Here is a 19423-nt window from a genome sequence, read left to right on the forward strand (position 1 = left end):
CTCCGTTTCTCCGCGTTTTATATCTTGCTTACGTGCTTGGGCTTCGTACGCGTCGCGAGTTCTATTTTAATTACGGGTCACGATAAATTTTCTCTCCTCTGAAATCGTTTCTCTGCCGTTTGCTCCCCCCTCTCCCCCCTCGAGTGCATTTCGCGAATTACGTCTCCCGGGAGAGTCACAGTGCGCGTGCATTCGGGGTGTTTCTAGAAAGGAGCTTTACGCAACCTTTGCGTTGCCGGGGGACGCGCGTGTCACTTCAATAGCGCGCGCAAAAAATCCAAAGCTGGATTTTCCTTTCTTGTCCCCGTTTCCGTTTCTTTCTTGCACGATGCATTCTTTTTGTTTTGAGAGGGGGGACCAGGGGGAGAAAGGTTGAAATAAAAATATCCCGTCTTTGCGCTCTCTCCATGGGCGAAATTTACGGCACGCAATTTTCGCGTTCGCAGGCCGTGTACTCTCGCGTGGCACGAGTCTGCAAATACGACCGAGGCGGACCGCATCGTTTCCGTAACAGGTGGACGTCCTTCCTCAAGTCTCGTCTCAATTGTTCCGTCACAGGGGACTTTCCGTTCTACTTCAACGAGATACGTAAGTAGATGGGCGTGGATCACTCTCTAATCTACTGTCCGCCGCCCGAGTATATTGGACTTCCAGATCCGTTTTCACAGGACTCGCCTATACCCGAGCAAGAGATGGCATCTTCTAATTTCACGATGCTTCATGCACTAGAAACGTTTCATGCTTATGTCACAAGTAAAATGAATGAATTTATAGTCTCAAAATTGTCGGCTGTCCTGCAACTAACTTTACGAGACATTCATTAACAGTTTGCAACTAAATTACTGACACGTAATCAATCTCACAATCAGCAGCAAGCATATCGGTCTAAAATAATCTTTAAAGCGTCTGGAAAGGAAATCAAAGATTGATTCAACAAGAAATACTCGAACGTCTTGCATATAATTATGTCTTTACAAGCCTGAAAAAAATCTTTAAAGGGTCTGGAAAGGAAATCAAAGATTGATTCAACGAAAGATACTCGAACGTCTTGCATATATGTCTTTACAAGCAGATGCTATTCTACGGACTCGTGCGGCGATGTAGATAGGAGATTACTATTATTGATCATGCTACGATGGTCGCATGTGCATCTAGGGGAGCAAGTTCCTCAGATAATGTAGTGGATATCTTGATCGCAGAGTCGACGACCGAGCTGATATCCGGCCAGTATGGTGGCACGTCGGCGCAACTGATATACGGCACCTTCACAACGCCGGTGAACAGCATAAGCGGATCGGCGGTTTGCGCGTTCTCGCTGCAGGACATCGCCGACACGTTCGCCGGCAATTTCAAGGAGCAGAGTGCCATGAACTCGAACTGGCTGCCTGTCCAGGACACGAAGGTGCCGGACCCGCGTCCGGGACAGTGCACCAACGATTCGCGCACGCTGCCGGATCTGACACTCAACTTCATCAACACGCACTCGCTAATGGACGAGTCGGTGCCGAGCTTCTTCGGCCAGCCGATCGTCATACGCACCAGTTTCCAGTAAGTGGGTCGCAGCAGAGAGCCGAAACTAAATTGAACGCGGGGAATGCTTCTAAATGGAACATGCGTGAAGCTTTTATCGTGTATCGTTGTATTGCCCTTCCGTTACAGCCCCTTTCATTCCCCGCGCAGTTCGCGGTTAGCGTTGTTGCACGTCTAGCGCTGGTGTTTTCTATTTCTACTTTTTTTCGCAATGCAATGGTAGATGGACAAGTTGGATGTGCGGCTCGTTGTTTCCTTCTTAATCGAAATAATAATACTACGAGTTGAAGAGATGTCGACAACACAGTTCGATTGATTCTTCAGTTACAGGTTTACCCAGATCGCCGTGGATCCCCAGGTGAAGACGCCAGGTGGCAAGACCTACGATGTCCTCTTCATCGGCACGGACAACGGTAAGGTGATCAAGGCGGTGAACGCCGAGTCCGCTGACTCGCATCAAAAGGTCAGCCCGGTTGTGATCGAAGAGATACAGGCGTTCCCCCCGACGGTGCCGGTACGCGGGATCAAGGTTATCCGCGCCTCGCAGGCGGGCGACGGTCTTGAAGACGGCCGGCTGGTCGTCATCGCCGACAGCCAGGTGCAGGCACTGAGGCTGCACCGCTGCTACAGCGACAGGATACTCTCCTGCGGTGAGTGCGTCGCCCTGCAGGATCCGTATTGCGCCTGGGACAAGGTGGAGGGCAAGTGCAGAGCGTTGGTAGGCCCGGCAGCAACGGATGCCAGCAGATTCCTGCAGAGCGTCGCCACCGGCATGCACGCATCTTGTCCGCCAAGCAAGAGCTTGAACAAGGACGCCAGCAGTGTTGGCGCCATTTCTGCCAATCAGAACAAGTTCCCGCCGGACTCGATGATACCGAACAAAGAGAGTCAGGGCGGCGAGATCATCAACATCATGCAGGAGGTAGAGCAGGCTAACTCAGGTACGCAGTTGCTTGCAATCCGCTATTTCCGCGTCAGATGCTTGTGGTTGAATGCTCATACTACTTGATGCCTTATTGTTTCATTACAGGTCCGGAAGTATCCGCGGCCGATACGCCTCCGCCACAGTACTCCGTGGAGACGCTGGTAATGGCCGTGGTGGCTGGTGCGCTAGCCGCGCTGTTCGTCGGCTTCGTCGCCGGTTACTTGTGTGGTAGGAAGTGCAGAAAAGACGAGGATGACAATCTGCCGTATCCGGACACGGAATACGAGTACTTTGAGCAACGCCAAAACGTAAACAGGTAGGTTTATCCTCGCCTCGAGGATGAAACACGCTCAGAGTATACTTCTTCTCAATTTTTACCGCTCTTAGTAATGTCTGTTTATCCACCTTCAGCAGGTTGGCGCCCGAGCCCAAGCTGCTGCCGCAAGAGGAGGTGACGTACGCGGAACCGGTGCTGGTTCCGCAGCCGCCGAAACTTCAGTCGCCGAAGGGCACCATGAGGAAACCGCCGCCCACGCCCACGGAAACCCTCTTCCAGTTCCCGGATGGCTACGGCTTCCGCGGCGGCCCGCGCGGCGACAACTTTGGCACCTTGCGCTCTCATCAGGGCGACGCGTATCGCCGCAACGATGGCTTTGCAACCACACGCAGCGTCAAGAAGGTTTATCTCTGAGAAACGAGCGAGGAGGGGGGTGGCCGTCACCGGAGCTTAGGACGGCCAGCGCGTAACCGCCACAACGCGACGACGGCCGGCAGGAGTAGTCGCGCTGTGACGTCCGGGGGACAGTCGAATCGTGAGCTCGCCGGCCCGAGGGCACTGGAATCGCCCTCGCCGTCGTCGAGCGTATCATCGAGTTCCCCGTCCCCTCCCTCCTCGTCACCCTCGCCCACCCTCGTACCGATCGCCATGAGCGGCCAGCAGCCGCCGCCGCCGCCAACGCCACCCTGCAGCTTCATCTATCGATCATAGTCATCGTCGCTACCGTCGTCGCCGTCGCCGTCATCGTCGTCGTCGTCGTCGTCGTCGTCGTCGTCGTCGTCATCGCCGTCATCATCGCCGTCGCTATCGCGATCGTCATCGTACTCTGCTTTCTGCCCGGCGACGCGAGGGGATGAGAGAGAGCGCGAGACAGAGCGTTTTGCGCGCGATTTCGAAATGTACAGAATGTATGATCGAGACGAGAGCCCAGGCCAGAGATCGCGCAGTACTTCGATGGATGCCGCGGTGTTTTTCTTTTCTGCCTTCGATCCTGAATTTCTTTGTTTCGCGCGTGGCTTTCGTTCTGATGCTTGGCGTTGCTTTGGCGTGACGAAGAGTTAGGAAGCGACGTTGCGGCTTCGCTCGTCGATCGAGTCTAGATGTTTGTTTGCGTAGCAGAAATTGTTCGAGGGATCCGCCCTGCGAATCGATCGTCCATCATGTGCGTTGGGAAGCGTCGAGTCGACACACAGCCGTGCACAGGGCAGTTTGTTTTCGCGAATTCACGAATCGTCGCAAGCGTCATAGTACAGCATCTCCATGATCCTCGACGACATTTCAGCGGAAGTGGCCCGACGGACGTTACGTTGATCGCTAACTCGTTTATCCGTACACGTTGCAGAAGCGATTCACACGAGCACAAACATATTAGCATAGCAATTTGCCGGTTATCGTAGGTCTTTAGCACTGTTTCGCAAAAAAGAAAAAAAATAAACGAGCGAGTAGACTAAAGAGAGCAAAAAAGATTCTATCTACGGTTATCGACGCTCGAACGTATGAGACTCGAGTGAACTTTGGTGATTAGGCTCGATTGACAAAATAGTGCGAACGTATTACGCGGCGGTTCGCGACAAAATGTCGTAATCTCCACTATTTTATTAATTGACAATTATATAATAATCGAGATCGATATGTGTGTGTGTGTAATTGTAAAGCCACACGGAGCATATAGTACTACGACGAGGCTTTTTTCATAAAGTCAATTAAAGGAGACTATCCGCAAACACTCGAAACACACGCAATTTTTCTAATGTTGTAATATTTAATATGAGTGATCGATAGTGCCATTATATAGACCACGTAACACTGCTGCGTGCCTCGAAATTATAAAGACGATCGTGATGATCATCGACGTTGTTGGCCGAATGTTTTTCGCGATTGGCCGAGTTGGATCATGTTGATTGCACTTAATTAATTGTACATAATAACGGCTCTATATATATCCTGTTCCTTTTGTAGCTGCCGCATATTATTTCGCAATTATTTTATTCTATTTTATTTATATTAAACATTATTGTAAATTATATGGTTATTATTTACACACCGCGTAGATACTATTAAATTTCTAGAAATTTTATTCGGACATGATGGCATAATTTTTTAAAAGCGTTAATGAAAGTCCGTTGGTTTTTTAATGCAATATGTACATTGCAAAGTATTTTTCTTTCTTTTTATTTATTATCTTGATAAAATATTGGTTTTACTCGGTGATGTACTTTGTTATCGCATGCAGGAACTCGCATCATGCATAAAATTGTGGAGATTGCTATATTGCGTGATTTAAAGATGCGTTGATTGATGTATCCGCATAGCAGCCGACCGATACGAACTACGTTGCTGCTGTACAGGGATGTGTTGAAACGGTCGTCCGAAGGCGGCCGCCGATTTCTAGTTTCTTGTCGGTTCATCTCTGGTTCTGTGTATGCTTCGGAGACGCGCGTTCTCAACGCCTGCACATATACGTAACGGAGAACGAAGAAAGAGAGAATGGAGGAAACGGTGAGAGGCACAGCGCTTATATGTACATAATACATATATACAAAGCATATACATCAGTTATGAAGGAAGGAGTACGAAAGGGAAAAACGGAAAATCAGTCCATCTTACCTGGGCCCGATGGTGTATGTAGACATCTATCTTAAAGTGCTTCTTATTTCAGTGTGTTTAGAAGTAAACGTGTATGTGATATATATTCTATATAAGATGCTTTCCGAGCATCGGAGGGTGAGAAAAAGAAAGAAAGAGAGAGAGAGAGAGAGAGAGATGGGCGTGGAGAGGAGCTTTTTAACTTTGGGGCTCTCTCGACGGATCCGGGACGAGACAGGCGCAACGCGGTGATAAATCTCACACGGTCTTTTGTTCACAAGAATTCGTCGCTGCGCTTTGTAGGTATCCTTTTTGTACGATTTTTCGTATCCATTTATATACGCATACGCATGCACGCACGCACGCGCGCGCGCGTTTACAATCAGATTCTCCTTGATTTCCGACATCTCTGTCTCCCGCAATTCTGGTATCGCGAAAGAGCTACATTTCAGCAGACCGCCTTTCATCGATCGTGGAATTTTGTGAACAATCGAACCTGAAGTCTCTGACACGCACACAAGCACACGAGACACGGATGCAGACTACAGGTTGTATAAACCTCTGTAAACTCCAAATGCCGCCCCTTTTTTTATTAATCATTTTAAAAGACGTTTAGTTGGTTGAGTTTGTATTAAAATGTCCCTCTCCCCCGCGAGAGCTCGCCCAAAAATCACCCCTCAAACGGTAAGACTGAACTGATCCCCCAAGGGCGAGTATCTCTCAAACTCATCCCGTTTTCTTAATCGACTTTCGAATTTCGTGATCGGTATGGGGACGAGAAGCACACGTTTTATTTCGACGACGCAAGTACAAATTCCGATCAAACTCTCTTACCGTTAATTAAATGTGATTCTCCCGTTCCAAGCACAAATTATTCTTTATCGCGCTTCGCGAGGAAACTGACGGAATTCCATGAAAAATTCAAGTCGAGAAAACGAATTGTTAGCTACGCTATTGATGAAACATAATTGAACAGCGTCTCCAGGGGTGGCCAGCGCGTACCCCGGGACGCCCATTCATTTCTCTAATGACTGTCAAATGATTGTCAAACGATTGTCACGTGCATAATTACGTCGGAGTATCCGGAAACTGCCAGGCGGCACGTTATAATCATAGACTGTAGAATAAAACCGATACTTTGTGCTTGAAACAAGTAGCGACAGAGAACACTCCCCGCGGGGGGTATTCCCCGCGTGGTTCTTGAAGCTGCCATATAATCGATTCGACACGCTGTGTCGTCGCAAGTACGTTTAATTGTCTCTCCGGAGCCGAGTAGCGTTTCTGATCGCTTGTTCCGCACGAACCGCGCGAATCTTTTTTCTAAGTTTGATACGACAAACGACTCGTACCGGTACCACCCGCGAATAAGGTTCTAATAATTGTTTAGTGATTTTTTCGTAAATGGAAGACTCAGGCATGATACCAAAGATATTAATTAATCGTAAACTAGACACCGTTGGTCATTGTGATGGTTAATCGTTAGAAGGCGCACAAAACGATATTCATTAACGATAAGAAGAGGTGCCCCCCCCCCTAGCACAGACTCGGACACGATTACACAGGAACACGTGAGCGTTTGCAAAAGCAAAAGAAGAACTAAAAGAAGAAGGAACGAAAGACATAAAAAAAGGACACACAACTGAGGCACACGTGTAAGGAGATGTTCACTTTATTAGCGGATTTTAATAATCATGTTGATGACACACTAGTTGGGAGATACTCGCGATATTAACATCGTAGAATTGTACTAAACGTTGGAATCAAGTAATGCATGAAAAGCAGAGCGATCGTTCACCATGAAATATTTTTCAGGAGAGAAAGAGAGAGAGAGCGAATACGTGAGAGAAAGAGAGAAAGGAAAAAGCGAGTAAGAAAGTGAATGACAGAGAGGGAGAGAAAGAGAGAGAGAGACATAGCGGTAGCTCGGTGTTCAAAAAGTCAGAAGTCTAATAAGCTTAACAATATTATTATCGAGCGTTGAGATGCTTTAATAAAAGAAAAACTAAGTAAAATGAGAAAAAAAAACGAAGATTTGTATAAACGTGTTCACAGGGAGCTCGTGACGTTCATGTTGTTTAAGCCAATAAGGAACGGATTCCATCCAAGACAATGATCGAAAGAGGGTCGATCGGCTAGAGCAACTATTTCGATTCGGTGTAAATGAGTTTGTTTGTTCGGCGTTGTTATAAACGGGGATGTGTAAAGAACGTTGTTCGATTGTAAGCTTCGCATTACGATTTGCGTTAACGAGTGTCGCGGGAGACGTAACGATGTTTCATGCATTATTTCATTTCAATTCCCGCCATCGAATCCGGGTTACTTGTACGTTTAGCGGGGAGTGGTTTAGCCAGTTACTTACAAACAATTGAAAGAAAAAAAGTGAACCTAGATATACACGATAGATCTCCTTGTTTGAGAGAGGAGCGAGCAGGTAGAGGATGATGAAGTATGTATGAGAGATGATGCGATTTCGCGCGAGGATGGAGGCTTAGGGATAAGTAGAAGATTAGTAATGGTACATACGTATAAATATAAATATATAAATATATAAATATAAATATAAATAAATGACTAAATAAATAAATAAATATATATATATATACATATATATATAGAACGCTTGAATCGTATATATTAATGATATTATAACTTTTTATAAATATATTTTTCCGTCGAAGTCTAGCCTAGTTGATACATACACAGTTACGACTATTAATTTATCCGATTATTATCGAGATCTAGCGTTAATTCGGACATCTTAGGCATCATAGTTTTACATAATAGGCGAGTTGTACGAATTGTAAGTCACTTGACGAGAGCGCGAGAGAGCGGAAGTATGGAGAGAATTAGTACCTAACGTTAAACAAATTTATTATTAGCGTTGAACCTTCGAAACGGGAGTCTTCTTCCCTTCGCGGACATCCCCTTGTCCCTCCCAAGTCCCCAGCCGTCGGAGGATTTCGCCGATCAGACGTTCCCGTTTAAAGCGCACGGCACACACACACACACACCAAGTGTGGAGAGTATATATATATATAAATATATATAGATATGTGTATATGTAAGAGGCGAGAGAAAAAAAGAGAGGACACTGTATTTTTCGAAATTCGCGTTTCAACGAAAACTCCATTGCCACGACGGCCAGAATCCCGCGATCGTTAATCATTAAAAACGCGACGTACGACCGCGGAGGAACGAGACTTCCGTTTCGCGCTTTGTAATTAAGTGAGAAAGAGAGTGAGGAATCGGTGAATGAGGAGAGAACGAGGGAAAAAAGGCTGCGGGACACGTTTCGCCGTTCCCGCCCTCCCCTCGGCGTGCGTCTTCACGGTCTGACGAACGGGAAGAACAGTAGTTGTCGGTGGTGTTTTTCCCCGACGGGGGTTGCTGGACGCGCCGGACCCCCGCGCGGCGTTGTAAAATGAGCGAGCACTAATAATAATAATAACAACATTAATTATAATATAACGGTAACGATAACAGTATATGATAATTAATACTTAAGAATAATCATAATAATGTAATAACAACATTGCGATACCAGAAGATTTTTAAAGGGAAAAAAACCACTATAGCATTTATCAACGATAAAATAACGAGAATGTAACATGTATTTTGCTTCTTCCTAATACAGTGCCGTTTACGCTATTTTTTACTGTAACTAACTAGAAGCTCGGCGAAGTGTGCGTCCCGACGGAGGCGGCCGCCCGGCAGCATGCGCTACTTTAAAACGCCGGTCTGTATATTTAGTCGGCCAATGTGTATCCTTAAAAGTAACCGTTCGCGGAGGAGCGCCCGGATGTGACTCTGGCATGCTTGGCGTCGTCGTCGTCGTCGAAGAGACCAGCGCGATGGAATTCTTTGAAGATGCGCCGACCGACAAGGGGTGTCGCGAATGCAATGTGTGTGTACGTGTATGGGTGTTTGTGCGTGCGTGAAACTTGGATTGATCAAGATAATCGCGTGTTTCTCCGCGGTTCCTCCTCGTCGAGAGCCGTTCGACGACTGTTCTCGCGGCCGCGCGCCGTTCCGCCCCCTCGGGTGAGCCCGCGGAGTCGAGATGGAAATTCGAAGCCGAAAAATGCATTCGGTCGTCGACCGGATCGCACTTCGTCGCTGCGAGTTTCCTCTTCGTGCACTTAATATCGCGCCGTGACACTGTTCGGATGCGGCGTTCTCCGTTCGATTCTCGGCGGACACATCCGGAAACGGAGGCCCTCGGAGGTCTCGCGATAAATGGCGACCTCGTGCGTTTCGCGCGGCGCATCGTATGTTATTACTCCTGTGCTGCTCGTTATAGACGCGCTCGCGAGCGGAAATGCGCGTCGCGCCATTCGCGAGACCCCCCATTAATCCCCCATGTGATTGATGTTCCGCGCGAAGCCGACTAACAAGAAGGGGTTGCAAGTAGCGTTTAGCGTCGGGTGGTCGCGATACCGATTCCTAGCGTTTAAGAAGTCTCCGATCAAATCACTGCAATTATGATATCGCGCTACACGCAGCAGACACACGCGGACACACACTCGTCAATTGATCCGATCGATCGCGACGTCGATGATGATGATGACCCGTCGCCGATCTCGCTCACCGAATATAGAATCACATCATGTTTTGCATACCGTAGCGATTATATTCGTCGCGTGGAGAGTGTACCAACATCGATTGGAAGAGAAGAAGGGTTCTATATTTAACAGCGAGGTGAAACGGCGACACCTCCGGAACCCTCATCGTTCGGGACATCGTGGATCGGCATTGCAGGACTATGATGATTAATTCTGACGTCGGCGTCGGAGACGTCGAAGACGAACAGCTCGTCGAGCGGTCGCGCGTCTCAAAGCTAGTTGCGATTTGGGGGAGATCCTTCGATTTGATTAAATCAGTCACAGTTTTGTGCATGCGTGCGTGTATGTTGTATGCGTGTGTGCGTGTGTGTGTGTATGTGTGTGTGTGTGTTTGCACGGGTGCGTGTATGTATGTGTGTTGCGCGCCTCCGCGCCGTATATATTTATAAATTATATTCCGCATATCGGCGCGACGCGCCGAGCACGAAAATTCGGGGCAACCATCGTTAATCGAACGCAGACACTCATTCTGCACACAGGGCAGCGTGACGATTCGTTCGTTCGTTCGTTTGTACGCTCGCGCGGTAGCATTTTTCTCGAGGCCGACGCGCGAACGAAATTACCCGTTGGTGGATCCAGAGGGGGGTAAAGGGAGGCGGGAGGGAGAACGATGCTAATAATAACGATTATTGCATTAATAATGAAGGTATATTATTGCCGATAATTATATTGTAACACGACACACACACACATGGAGGATGATGATATTGATACAATTCTATTTATAAACCGCGAGAGAGGAGAGACGCGCGAGGTGTTTACCCCGGCGCGGGGGGAGGAAGCGCGGCGCGAGCGGGAGGATTGTTGCAGGAGGATTCTGGGGTAGAAGAGGCGGATGTGCGGGAGGAGATAGGTAGTTTGGCAGTAGGCTGATGGTAGAGACACGGCACGTCTAATATTAACGAGCAAAAAAAATAATTAAAAAAGTAAAGTATAAAATATCATAAACGCGAAAAAAGGTACAGTAGTGGTTTACTATTGGCTGACACGTAGTGTGAATGCTGACATAGGAGAAGCATGCTGGCGAAGGGGAGCTTTTTGTCGATTTTTCTGCGATTGGGTGGGTGGTTGGATGGATGGATGGAAAGGAGTCGTAACGTCGCGCGATCCGCGAGACATCGGGGAGGGTTGCAAGTTTCCGGAGCGCGTGCACGTGCTAAATCGGCTTGTCTGGATTGGGCTGAGTGCGAAAACGAAAGTGGGCTTTCATTTCGCGCGATTTACGTTGCCTCGGATCCCATTGATGACGTTAGATACGGATTATGTAAGACTGATATCTCTTTCCTTTCTCCTTTCTTTATTTTCGACAATGTAGAGTAAAAACTGTACATGTTTCTTGTCGCTTGATCGCCCTAAATACCTGTCGTATAGTTACCGCTACACAACATTTACACTGTCTTTTTGTACTTTTGTACTTTGTTATATTTTCCACACATTCGTTTGCATTTGCTTATGCTTGACAATTAGAAATTCATGGTCGGGATTTATTGGGAACGAGTCGGTAGACTTGCAGAGAGACGCATGGTGCGGATGAGATTAGTAAGAAATATGGGTAAGAACGCGAGAAACTGCCAGAGAGAGAGAGAGAAAGGGAGAGAGAAAGAAAGACAGCTGGAGAGGATTAAAGGATGAAAAGAGTGGGTCGAGAATTTGTGAGGAAAGACTTGGGGGCGAGAGTACAGGGCGAGAGAGAGAAAGAGAGAAAAAGGGGAAATTTAATCGAGTGAGAGAGAAAGAGAGCGAGAGAATGCGGAGGAATGATTGTAGATTCGGAAAGTCACTTAGCCAGCAGACTGCTGTTCATAGTGCCCTGTTATAGTGGGTTCCCTAGGCAGAGTGGCAGAGACGCGGTTAAAAAAAGAAGAATAAGAGGAAGAGAGATAGAACAGAATTCGTGTAAAAGTCAAGTGGGAAGGGACGGGGAAAGATAGGCTTAGGGAGAGCGAGAATCAACTAGTCTCATTGTGTAATACACCGAAAGTGCATCTAGATGCGAACATGTGAGATCCCGACCTGATGACGACACTCGAGTTTCGAGAGGGTGCTCGCACCGAAAGTCAGCGTCGCGAGAGATCACGGTAAATTGCGCATCGACAACGACGAGACGCGGATTCGTCGTCAAACGATTGCCAAACGAAAAAATTGCGCATCGAAAACGACGACGGTTCTCGTGCGAAACACGGTCTAACGCTGCTGGATTCCTAGTGCGATTACTCGTGTGGTTATTTCGAGCCTTTAAGGGTGCAATTAAGAGGACAATGCGGACGGGAAGGATCGTCTACCGGCCGTGACTTTGTAACTCGTTGAGACTTGTAGTCGTCTTTGACGTTCTGATTCAACTTAGATTCCGGGCCCCCGTGGAGAACTTTGAACGCGTGACAGGTACTGAAAGAAAAAAAGAAAGATAGAAAGAGAAAGGAAGAAAGAAACGATAATGCGGAAGTGTGCGAAAGAGAAACTTGTCTGGAAACGAGGCACTCCGCCCTCTGCCCACGGGACCCTAATCTATTTTTCAGAATACGCTATTGTGATTATTACTATATGATAACAATTTAAAAAACTAAAACGACAAAAATACCTTGTATCATTGTTTATTATACGATTCCGACGATTATATATTATTTATAATGTTAATAATCTTATATATTATAACGATAATTATCCCGCATTATACCATTATTATATTTAGTACTATTAGAGAGCGAGGCTGCCACACCGTGTATTAATGGATTAAGTACTAAAAGATTAAGTGATTCATCCTTTTTTAGACTTTACACATAAATATATATATATAAATATATATATATAAATATATACATATACATATAAACACGTGACTCTAAATACATACTTCTCCACGTTACTGCGTCCGCATCGACGAGTTTACACGTTTCGTTTCGGACATTCGATCATCCTTTTTTTTCCTGGGAGCTACTCAGTCGACGTTTCTGGTTTCGTTGAACCCGTTTACATTCGACGACTACGTTATTTTATATATCATAATAGGCATAGACTGTACCATGAAATATTAAGTAAAAATAAATTTGATTAGGTAATACGCCATATCTTTTTTTACTATTTGCCATTCCAACATTCCTCTTTCTTATCATGCATCTTCCTTTTCCTTTTTTCCTCGCCGAAACAAATCGAAGAATTTCGCCAAGAACTTACATAAAAAATACGATTTAGTAATACTTACGTGCAAAGTCTTGAAAACCAAAAGAAAGGATTTGTTTTCTATAACGTCAGCAAAATATATCTTGAGTCTCATTTTATTTCTGTTCTTTATTTTTATCCGTTGTTTTACTCCGTTGAATATAGGAGCCATACAAAACTCTTCAAAAAAGATAAAAAAATAAGTACACGCACTGGTTGATTTTAGTGAAAAAGTATAATGTAACATCATTTTAATACAAAAAGTTGTAATATTAACATATTGTTTCGATTATGGGTAAGGTATAACTTATTAAAAACAGTTTCTACAAAAATAATGATATTACAAAATGCTGGCAGTTGTATATAAATTATAAATAATATAAATTTTCATTACTAAACGTATGAACGTATGACACGAAATAAATTATCTTAACTTAAAAATTCATAATTATATTTACCGTATTAAAAACAGTTCCTAAAAATATAACGGTATAAAATGCAGCGCCAAGTTTTCCATTAAAAAAATTTGTATTTTTCAGTTATAGTAAACAAATTTATTATATTTTAAAAATATATCTTTTATAAATATATTATGTGAATTTATGAATTAAAATAACTTATTTCATATGTGTCATATGTTTTGTAAGAAAAGTTTTATTCACAGTTGGTGGCATTTTGTGATATCATTATTTTTTATCAATAGACACGGTAGTGTCTCGCGCCAAGTGCATGCACAAAGCGTGCATAGCGGCAAGCTATTACCGTGTCTCTTGATAAAATTTTGAAATCTTGTGGTTGGTTGTAATAATCAATACACGCATTATATATATTTACTTTTTTTCATCTTTATTTAATCGTAGCACATACTATCCCAAAAATTCATAATAAGTACGATGTAGATAAAAAAGTACAAATATTTACAAAATACTGTAAAAAAGAAATCGATTTGGAACGCCTAAGGATATGAACGTCATTCAAATGAGCTTTTCATACGCTGTGTTCACTTTGTCACCATATATGACTAGACATATTAGACATAATAGGTAGCTTTTATATGAAATTCACCGACACAACTATCGCTGTGCCCCGTTGCCTATTTTTTTTCTTTTCTTTTATATGGCAGTGGTGGTCGTTCACGATGAATATCTGAGCGAATGATATGAGCACATAGGATTTTAATAATTGGCCTTAACTTTACATACTCGTTATACGGGCTAGATCGCTGCAAGGTATATTCCTAGCGTAGTTTATGTTACAAGCAGTGATGGGCCGCGTACTCGGGTACGATCGAGCATACATCCGAGATAACTTGATGTTAAATATGAGTTCCTTATCGTGCATTGTTCAGTTATCAAAAATGCTTGTAAATAACGCCAAGTACTCGTTGAGTATTTGTCATTTTTTTCAGCTATATACCAACACTATACAACTTCAAAGAAATGGGAAAGAATTTCAAGATGCGATGATATTTCCATTAATCCGAAAAAATTTGCATTATTTAGATTATGTAACATCCTAATGAGTCTTATGAATTTGTCCTTGTCATCTGGACAATTTTAATACTCCTCATCGTATCTGCGTTAAAATAAAAAATGTTTTTGATGTTTAACACTAAAGGGGTTTAAAACTAAAGGAGTACGGATTTCATATTGTTCGAGTACGCGCGCCATCACTGATCACAAGAATATTTCTTGACGTATATAGCGAACATTTAGGAAGCATTATAAACTTCGCTCACAGAGACGAGCTTTGGTGATCCGTTTACCTCGAAGGATTATTCGTATTTTTATTCGTGCTTTTATATATTCCTAATTTAGAGCGGCCACGAAGACATGACCGCGCTCTCACGCGAGGGCGAAGTGTCTTCGTGGCTTTGCGCGCTACTTTCGGCATGACGAGGGTGCGTTAGATTAGAGAACGGTCGTACTTATCGTAATTATGACCCTTTCATATTACACAGATACCATTGTGGCAGTGTTATCTCGGTGTACTTCGTATATCTATATGCGTAATAATACATCATATTTATATCAGCATCCGCAGAGTCAACGATTAACTTGTGGCAACTCTTTAAAAGAAGCTTTTAATTTTTCCGAAAACTTGCACAAAGAGTTTCCAAGTAGTTTGTCGATGAACAAGTATTTGGCAAAGCATCCATCCCTTTACGGATAATCCCTTATTTTTTACTCATCATTTCGATCAACTTCGTGCTCAATTTCTATCTTTGTTGAAGAATAATTAAATCGAGTAACTGCACGATTGATTTTGGATCACGATTCACCGATTGTTGCTCGCAAGTGCTCAACAGCAATTGATGAAAATATTGTTCTGCACCTGTCGGAACTAGTCCCGATAGAGATCGGCGGACTGGTCTTCCGGTCGACATGTTGATTGCCTTGTTTTTGCTTCGAGAGTCATAAACGATGAATCGCATCCACGCGTGATGATGCTCCGTCGAATCGCGTTTCCGAGAGCTGAACTAATGCGCTGCAGCGTTCGTCTGCACGGCCCTGTGCGCGTTTAATCCTTCGACAAGCTCTTAGAGCCGCTAAGTACGTCCAATAAGAAATAAATTACAGAATCGCGCAATTATTCCTTGCGTTGCTGCTGGCAGCACTTCTGTCGCTGTCTACCTGGTCTGCACTACTGGAAGATGTTCGCTTCATCGGTCTGCTTCTCTTTTTATATCCTTCGAATCTAGCTTTCAAACCTTTTCACGTAAGCCTTGCGCGAAAACGGAAGAGGCAGAACGCGTGCGCGCAATTGTCTCGGGAATATTCCTTACAGATTAGGCTTAAATGCGTGGACGACGTTATTTAACTTACTGTTAAAATACGAACGTTAAGTTTTCGTTGTACAAATGTCGGATGATACAGACATGGAATAGTCGGAGAGTTCTGGATGTTCCCCCACATTGGACCATTGCATTGCATCGAGTAGATTGTGCGCGCTATTTGTGAGATTGTAAAAATCCTGGATGCAAAAATATCGCGAGCGATACTCCGCGCAATCATCTGGTCGATTCTAATTTCCCATATGTAAAAATAAGCTTTCGAGCAGTACACAGTACCATTCAGTATATCCTGCACCTTCATCGTTCCTTCGCGTGCTAGCATCTGCGAGCGCAGTGCGCGCTGCGATTCTCTTTTCTTTTTTTCATTTCTGACACGACGTTAATATTCCGTCCGGCAGCAAAATGTCATCGCGGACTCGAACGATCACGTTGACAGAAATTGACGCGACAATCTATCGTCGGCGTCTCTATCCTTCGCGCTTAAAAAGAACTTCCACTAATACCATCGGTATATGTACAAGGCCGTCTTTTTCGTCGAATACGAGTGGTCGATTGCGCCCTTATCACGGAATTACATATGTTATAAATAATTATCAAGTTTCGTCTTAGCGGGTGCAGCGCGTGTACAAGTAAATAGGCGGAGATATAAGATAATCCCTTCGTCATTTGATATGATCGTGATACTTTCTTAATAATGCGTGTCGTCGCGACGCCGAGTCTGATCACCGACGTTCAATCGGGACCTCGATCGGGACCTTACGATTGAACGTGCCCGCCATCAGTTTCTCGGCTTCGAGTCACCTAACGATAAACTTCTTATGAATATTCGATGTGTGGTAATCATACCTATTATATTATATCGATACTGTATACTAAGTATTGCATTAATTGCGTAATAACGTATAATGGGCCCATACAGATCATTACTTAGTCCGATGAGAGAGATAGACAAGAGTCATTGGAGCGGAGAGATGCTATTCGGAAATAAATATTATCTTCTTATCGAGCTAGTGGACGCGATAAAATACTGTAATACGAATAATTATTGTGGAACCGACGATCTCGTCCGCGAAAATACGGAAACGTCGGAGAAAATTCAGAGTAACGTTCAGTGATCGCGTGAAACGGAGATTACTTGATTGCACGATTTCGGAAAACGATGTTCGCGTGTCGTGTAACAAGATTGGAGAATCCAGAAACGCGTTCAAAACGTAATAGTAATAAATGAATCTCTACAGCCTCGCAAGCTTCGTATGCAAAATAATATATTAAAATTCGAGACGACGAGTGTCGATCGCTCAATTACACGATAACGACGACTCGATAAATCGCGTTTCCGCGCGAGTCTGATTTCACGCAAAAATTTTACTCCTCGCGTTGCGTGATGTCGCGCGTGCGAAGCGCATCAACGCCGACGGAATCACAATGTAATTCTCGCGCGCTCGACGATTAATGAGCAAGCGTATTTCCATTTACCAAAGAGCATCGAAGGTTTCCTACGATTCATTAGGTGTATATAAACGATACGAAGCGTTAACATGAAAGCCGGTTAACTATTTCTCGCGAGCGGACTCGCGGCGTCCTCCCCGGAAGTCCTCCAACTCACGCAGGGAGGATCATCGTCCGCCGCGTTATCATCGGCGCTCGTCAGCCTTATCTCTCGACACGTATCATTCTGCACAATCATTACCCCTATTGCAGTATTTCCGGTATTTAGAGCCTCGCGCGATTCGGCCGCGGTACTTACAGCCTACAGACAGCTGTCGACTACGATTTCTCCTATCTCCGAGACAACCTGATCAAAGGTCGGTCTCTTCCGCGGATCATTCGCCCAGCACTGAGCCTGCAGTTCCTGCAAGGCCGGCGGCGCCGCCTTGTGCGGCTTCCACGTTAGCGTCTGCGCCTTCAGCTGAGCCAGCACGGACTCGTCTTTCATCTTATTGAACGGCAGCTCGCCCTGATGGAACATCTCCCAGACTAGGCACGAGAACGAGTACACGTCGCTCTTGGTGGAGTACTCGTCCTCGTACACAGCCTCGTACGGCAGCCATCTCAACGGGATCACCTGGTTCCGGTGCTTCGTGTACTCCTGATGATACGGCTCTTTGGTCATGCACGGCAGCGAGATCTTGATCGTCAGGTTGCTGGCGATTAGGCAATTGCGCGCGGCTATGTCTTTGTGGACCAACCGATTGTCGGCCAGATGTTTCAGGCCCTTTGCCGCCTGATTCGACAGTGACAGTATCTGCGCGACCGAGAGCTGGGGTGCGCGCGGCGCTTTCGACTCATGCGTCGGGCTGGAGTTGCTGTCCTTTCGTGAAGCGATCAGGAACTGCTTCAGATCGCCCCAGTCGGTGTATTCCAGGATCATGTAGTCGGGTTCCTCTTCACGACACAGGCCAATCAGTTTGACGACGTTCTCGTGATTGAGTTTGTGCAGGAGATCCAGATGCCGTTTGAATTCCTGCAGCGCGACCTCGTCCTTCGTGTTCGTCAAGCTCTTTACCATCACCAAGGATTCCTTGTCGCCGTCGATCTGATATTTTGTGGCGTAGACCTCGCCAAACTCACCCCGGCCGAGCGGCTTCAGCTCCTTTAGGTTACTTCGCGATGCTGCGATCTTGTCGTAATTCGATTTGGACTTCTTGGATTGGTTGCTGCTCTGGCTCTGAGCAGTATCCGCGCCGTCGCTCTTATTATGAGAATCTCGATTCTCCTTTTTCTTACTCGTCGAATTTGCCGCCTTGTTGCCGGTCTCTTTCAGTTCTGTCTGCTCTTCCTGCGCGACCTCACCGTTCTCTATTTTATCTGCAAAAAACACACATAATTTACGATACGAATGTTTGATGTCATTGTTAAGTCATTACAATTATAACGATCATACCTTCAGTTTGCTCCTGCAGATACTGCTGCTTCTTGCGACGACGTCGATAACGGCAATACAGCATGAGACCCACGACGAGCACCATGTAGGCCGCGGCTGCGCTAAGGGTGATTGTTACCGTCTTCGTCATCATCGAACCCTCCTCGCTGGTCTCCAAGTCCATATCAGCTCTATAGCTATCTCCAGCTGAAAGTATTATTAATCATTACAATTAGCAATTACTTGAATATTAATAATTTATAAATTACTGCTTAAAAAACTAGTAATCAAAACATTCTAATTACTATAACATAAAATAATAAAATGGCAAAAACGCAAAAGTACCTTTTACATTCAATTGGACCTCTTCCCGCTTTAAACCACCGCTATTGCCAGCGGTACATCCGTATTTTCCTTCGTCGCTGAGATACACTTCCTTGATGTACAGACTTCCGTTACTCAGTACCTCGAATCGCGGATTGTCCAGGTTGTTCATACGGGAGTCCTTGTCCCACTGTATAGTCGGCTTAGGATCGCCCTCAGCGGCGCAATGTAACATCACCGGATATCCCTCGATCGCCTCCGTCGGATTTTGTGGTTGTATCGTGAATTTCGGCGCAACTGTAACAATGTCCCGAGCATGTTATTTCGCTCGATCGAAATTAACGCC

The 19423-nt window shown here is 45.1% G+C and overlaps 2 protein-coding genes across 4 annotated transcripts in view; one reads left to right on the plus strand and one right to left on the minus strand.

Moving 5' to 3' along the window:
• Nucleotides 1-12332, plus strand: part of LOC105285951 (semaphorin-1A) — a 228725-nt gene extending 216393 nt beyond the window's left edge. Inside the window, exons 6-10 of one of the 3 annotated variants that reach the window (XM_026975324.1) lie at nucleotides 447-588; nucleotides 1200-1548; nucleotides 1855-2471; nucleotides 2561-2771; nucleotides 2843-12332. In XM_026975324.1, coding sequence (XP_026831125.1) covers nucleotides 447-588; nucleotides 1200-1548; nucleotides 1855-2471; nucleotides 2561-2771; nucleotides 2843-3146 — 1623 coding nt within the window. In that variant the 3' untranslated portion in view covers nucleotides 3147-12332. The remainder of the gene's footprint in view (nucleotides 1-446; nucleotides 589-1199; nucleotides 1549-1854; nucleotides 2472-2560; nucleotides 2772-2842) is intronic. The other 2 variants (XM_026975325.1, XM_026975326.1) reach the window with 2 other exon arrangements.
• A 1589-nt stretch (nucleotides 12333-13921) lies between these two features.
• LOC105287160 (inactive tyrosine-protein kinase 7) overlaps nucleotides 13922-19423 on the minus strand; it is a 41340-nt gene continuing 35838 nt past the window's right edge. The window contains exons 7-9 of the mRNA XM_011352639.3: nucleotides 19099-19374; nucleotides 18775-18960; nucleotides 13922-18698 (exon numbers count right to left, since the gene is read on the minus strand). Coding sequence (XP_011350941.1) covers nucleotides 17641-18698; nucleotides 18775-18960; nucleotides 19099-19374 — 1520 coding nt within the window. The 3' untranslated portion in view covers nucleotides 13922-17640. The remainder of the gene's footprint in view (nucleotides 18699-18774; nucleotides 18961-19098; nucleotides 19375-19423) is intronic.

The sequence above is a fragment of the Ooceraea biroi genome, chromosome 2 (genome assembly GCF_003672135.1).
Source record: "Ooceraea biroi isolate clonal line C1 chromosome 2, Obir_v5.4, whole genome shotgun sequence".
Classification (NCBI taxonomy): domain Eukaryota; kingdom Metazoa; phylum Arthropoda; class Insecta; order Hymenoptera; family Formicidae; genus Ooceraea; species Ooceraea biroi.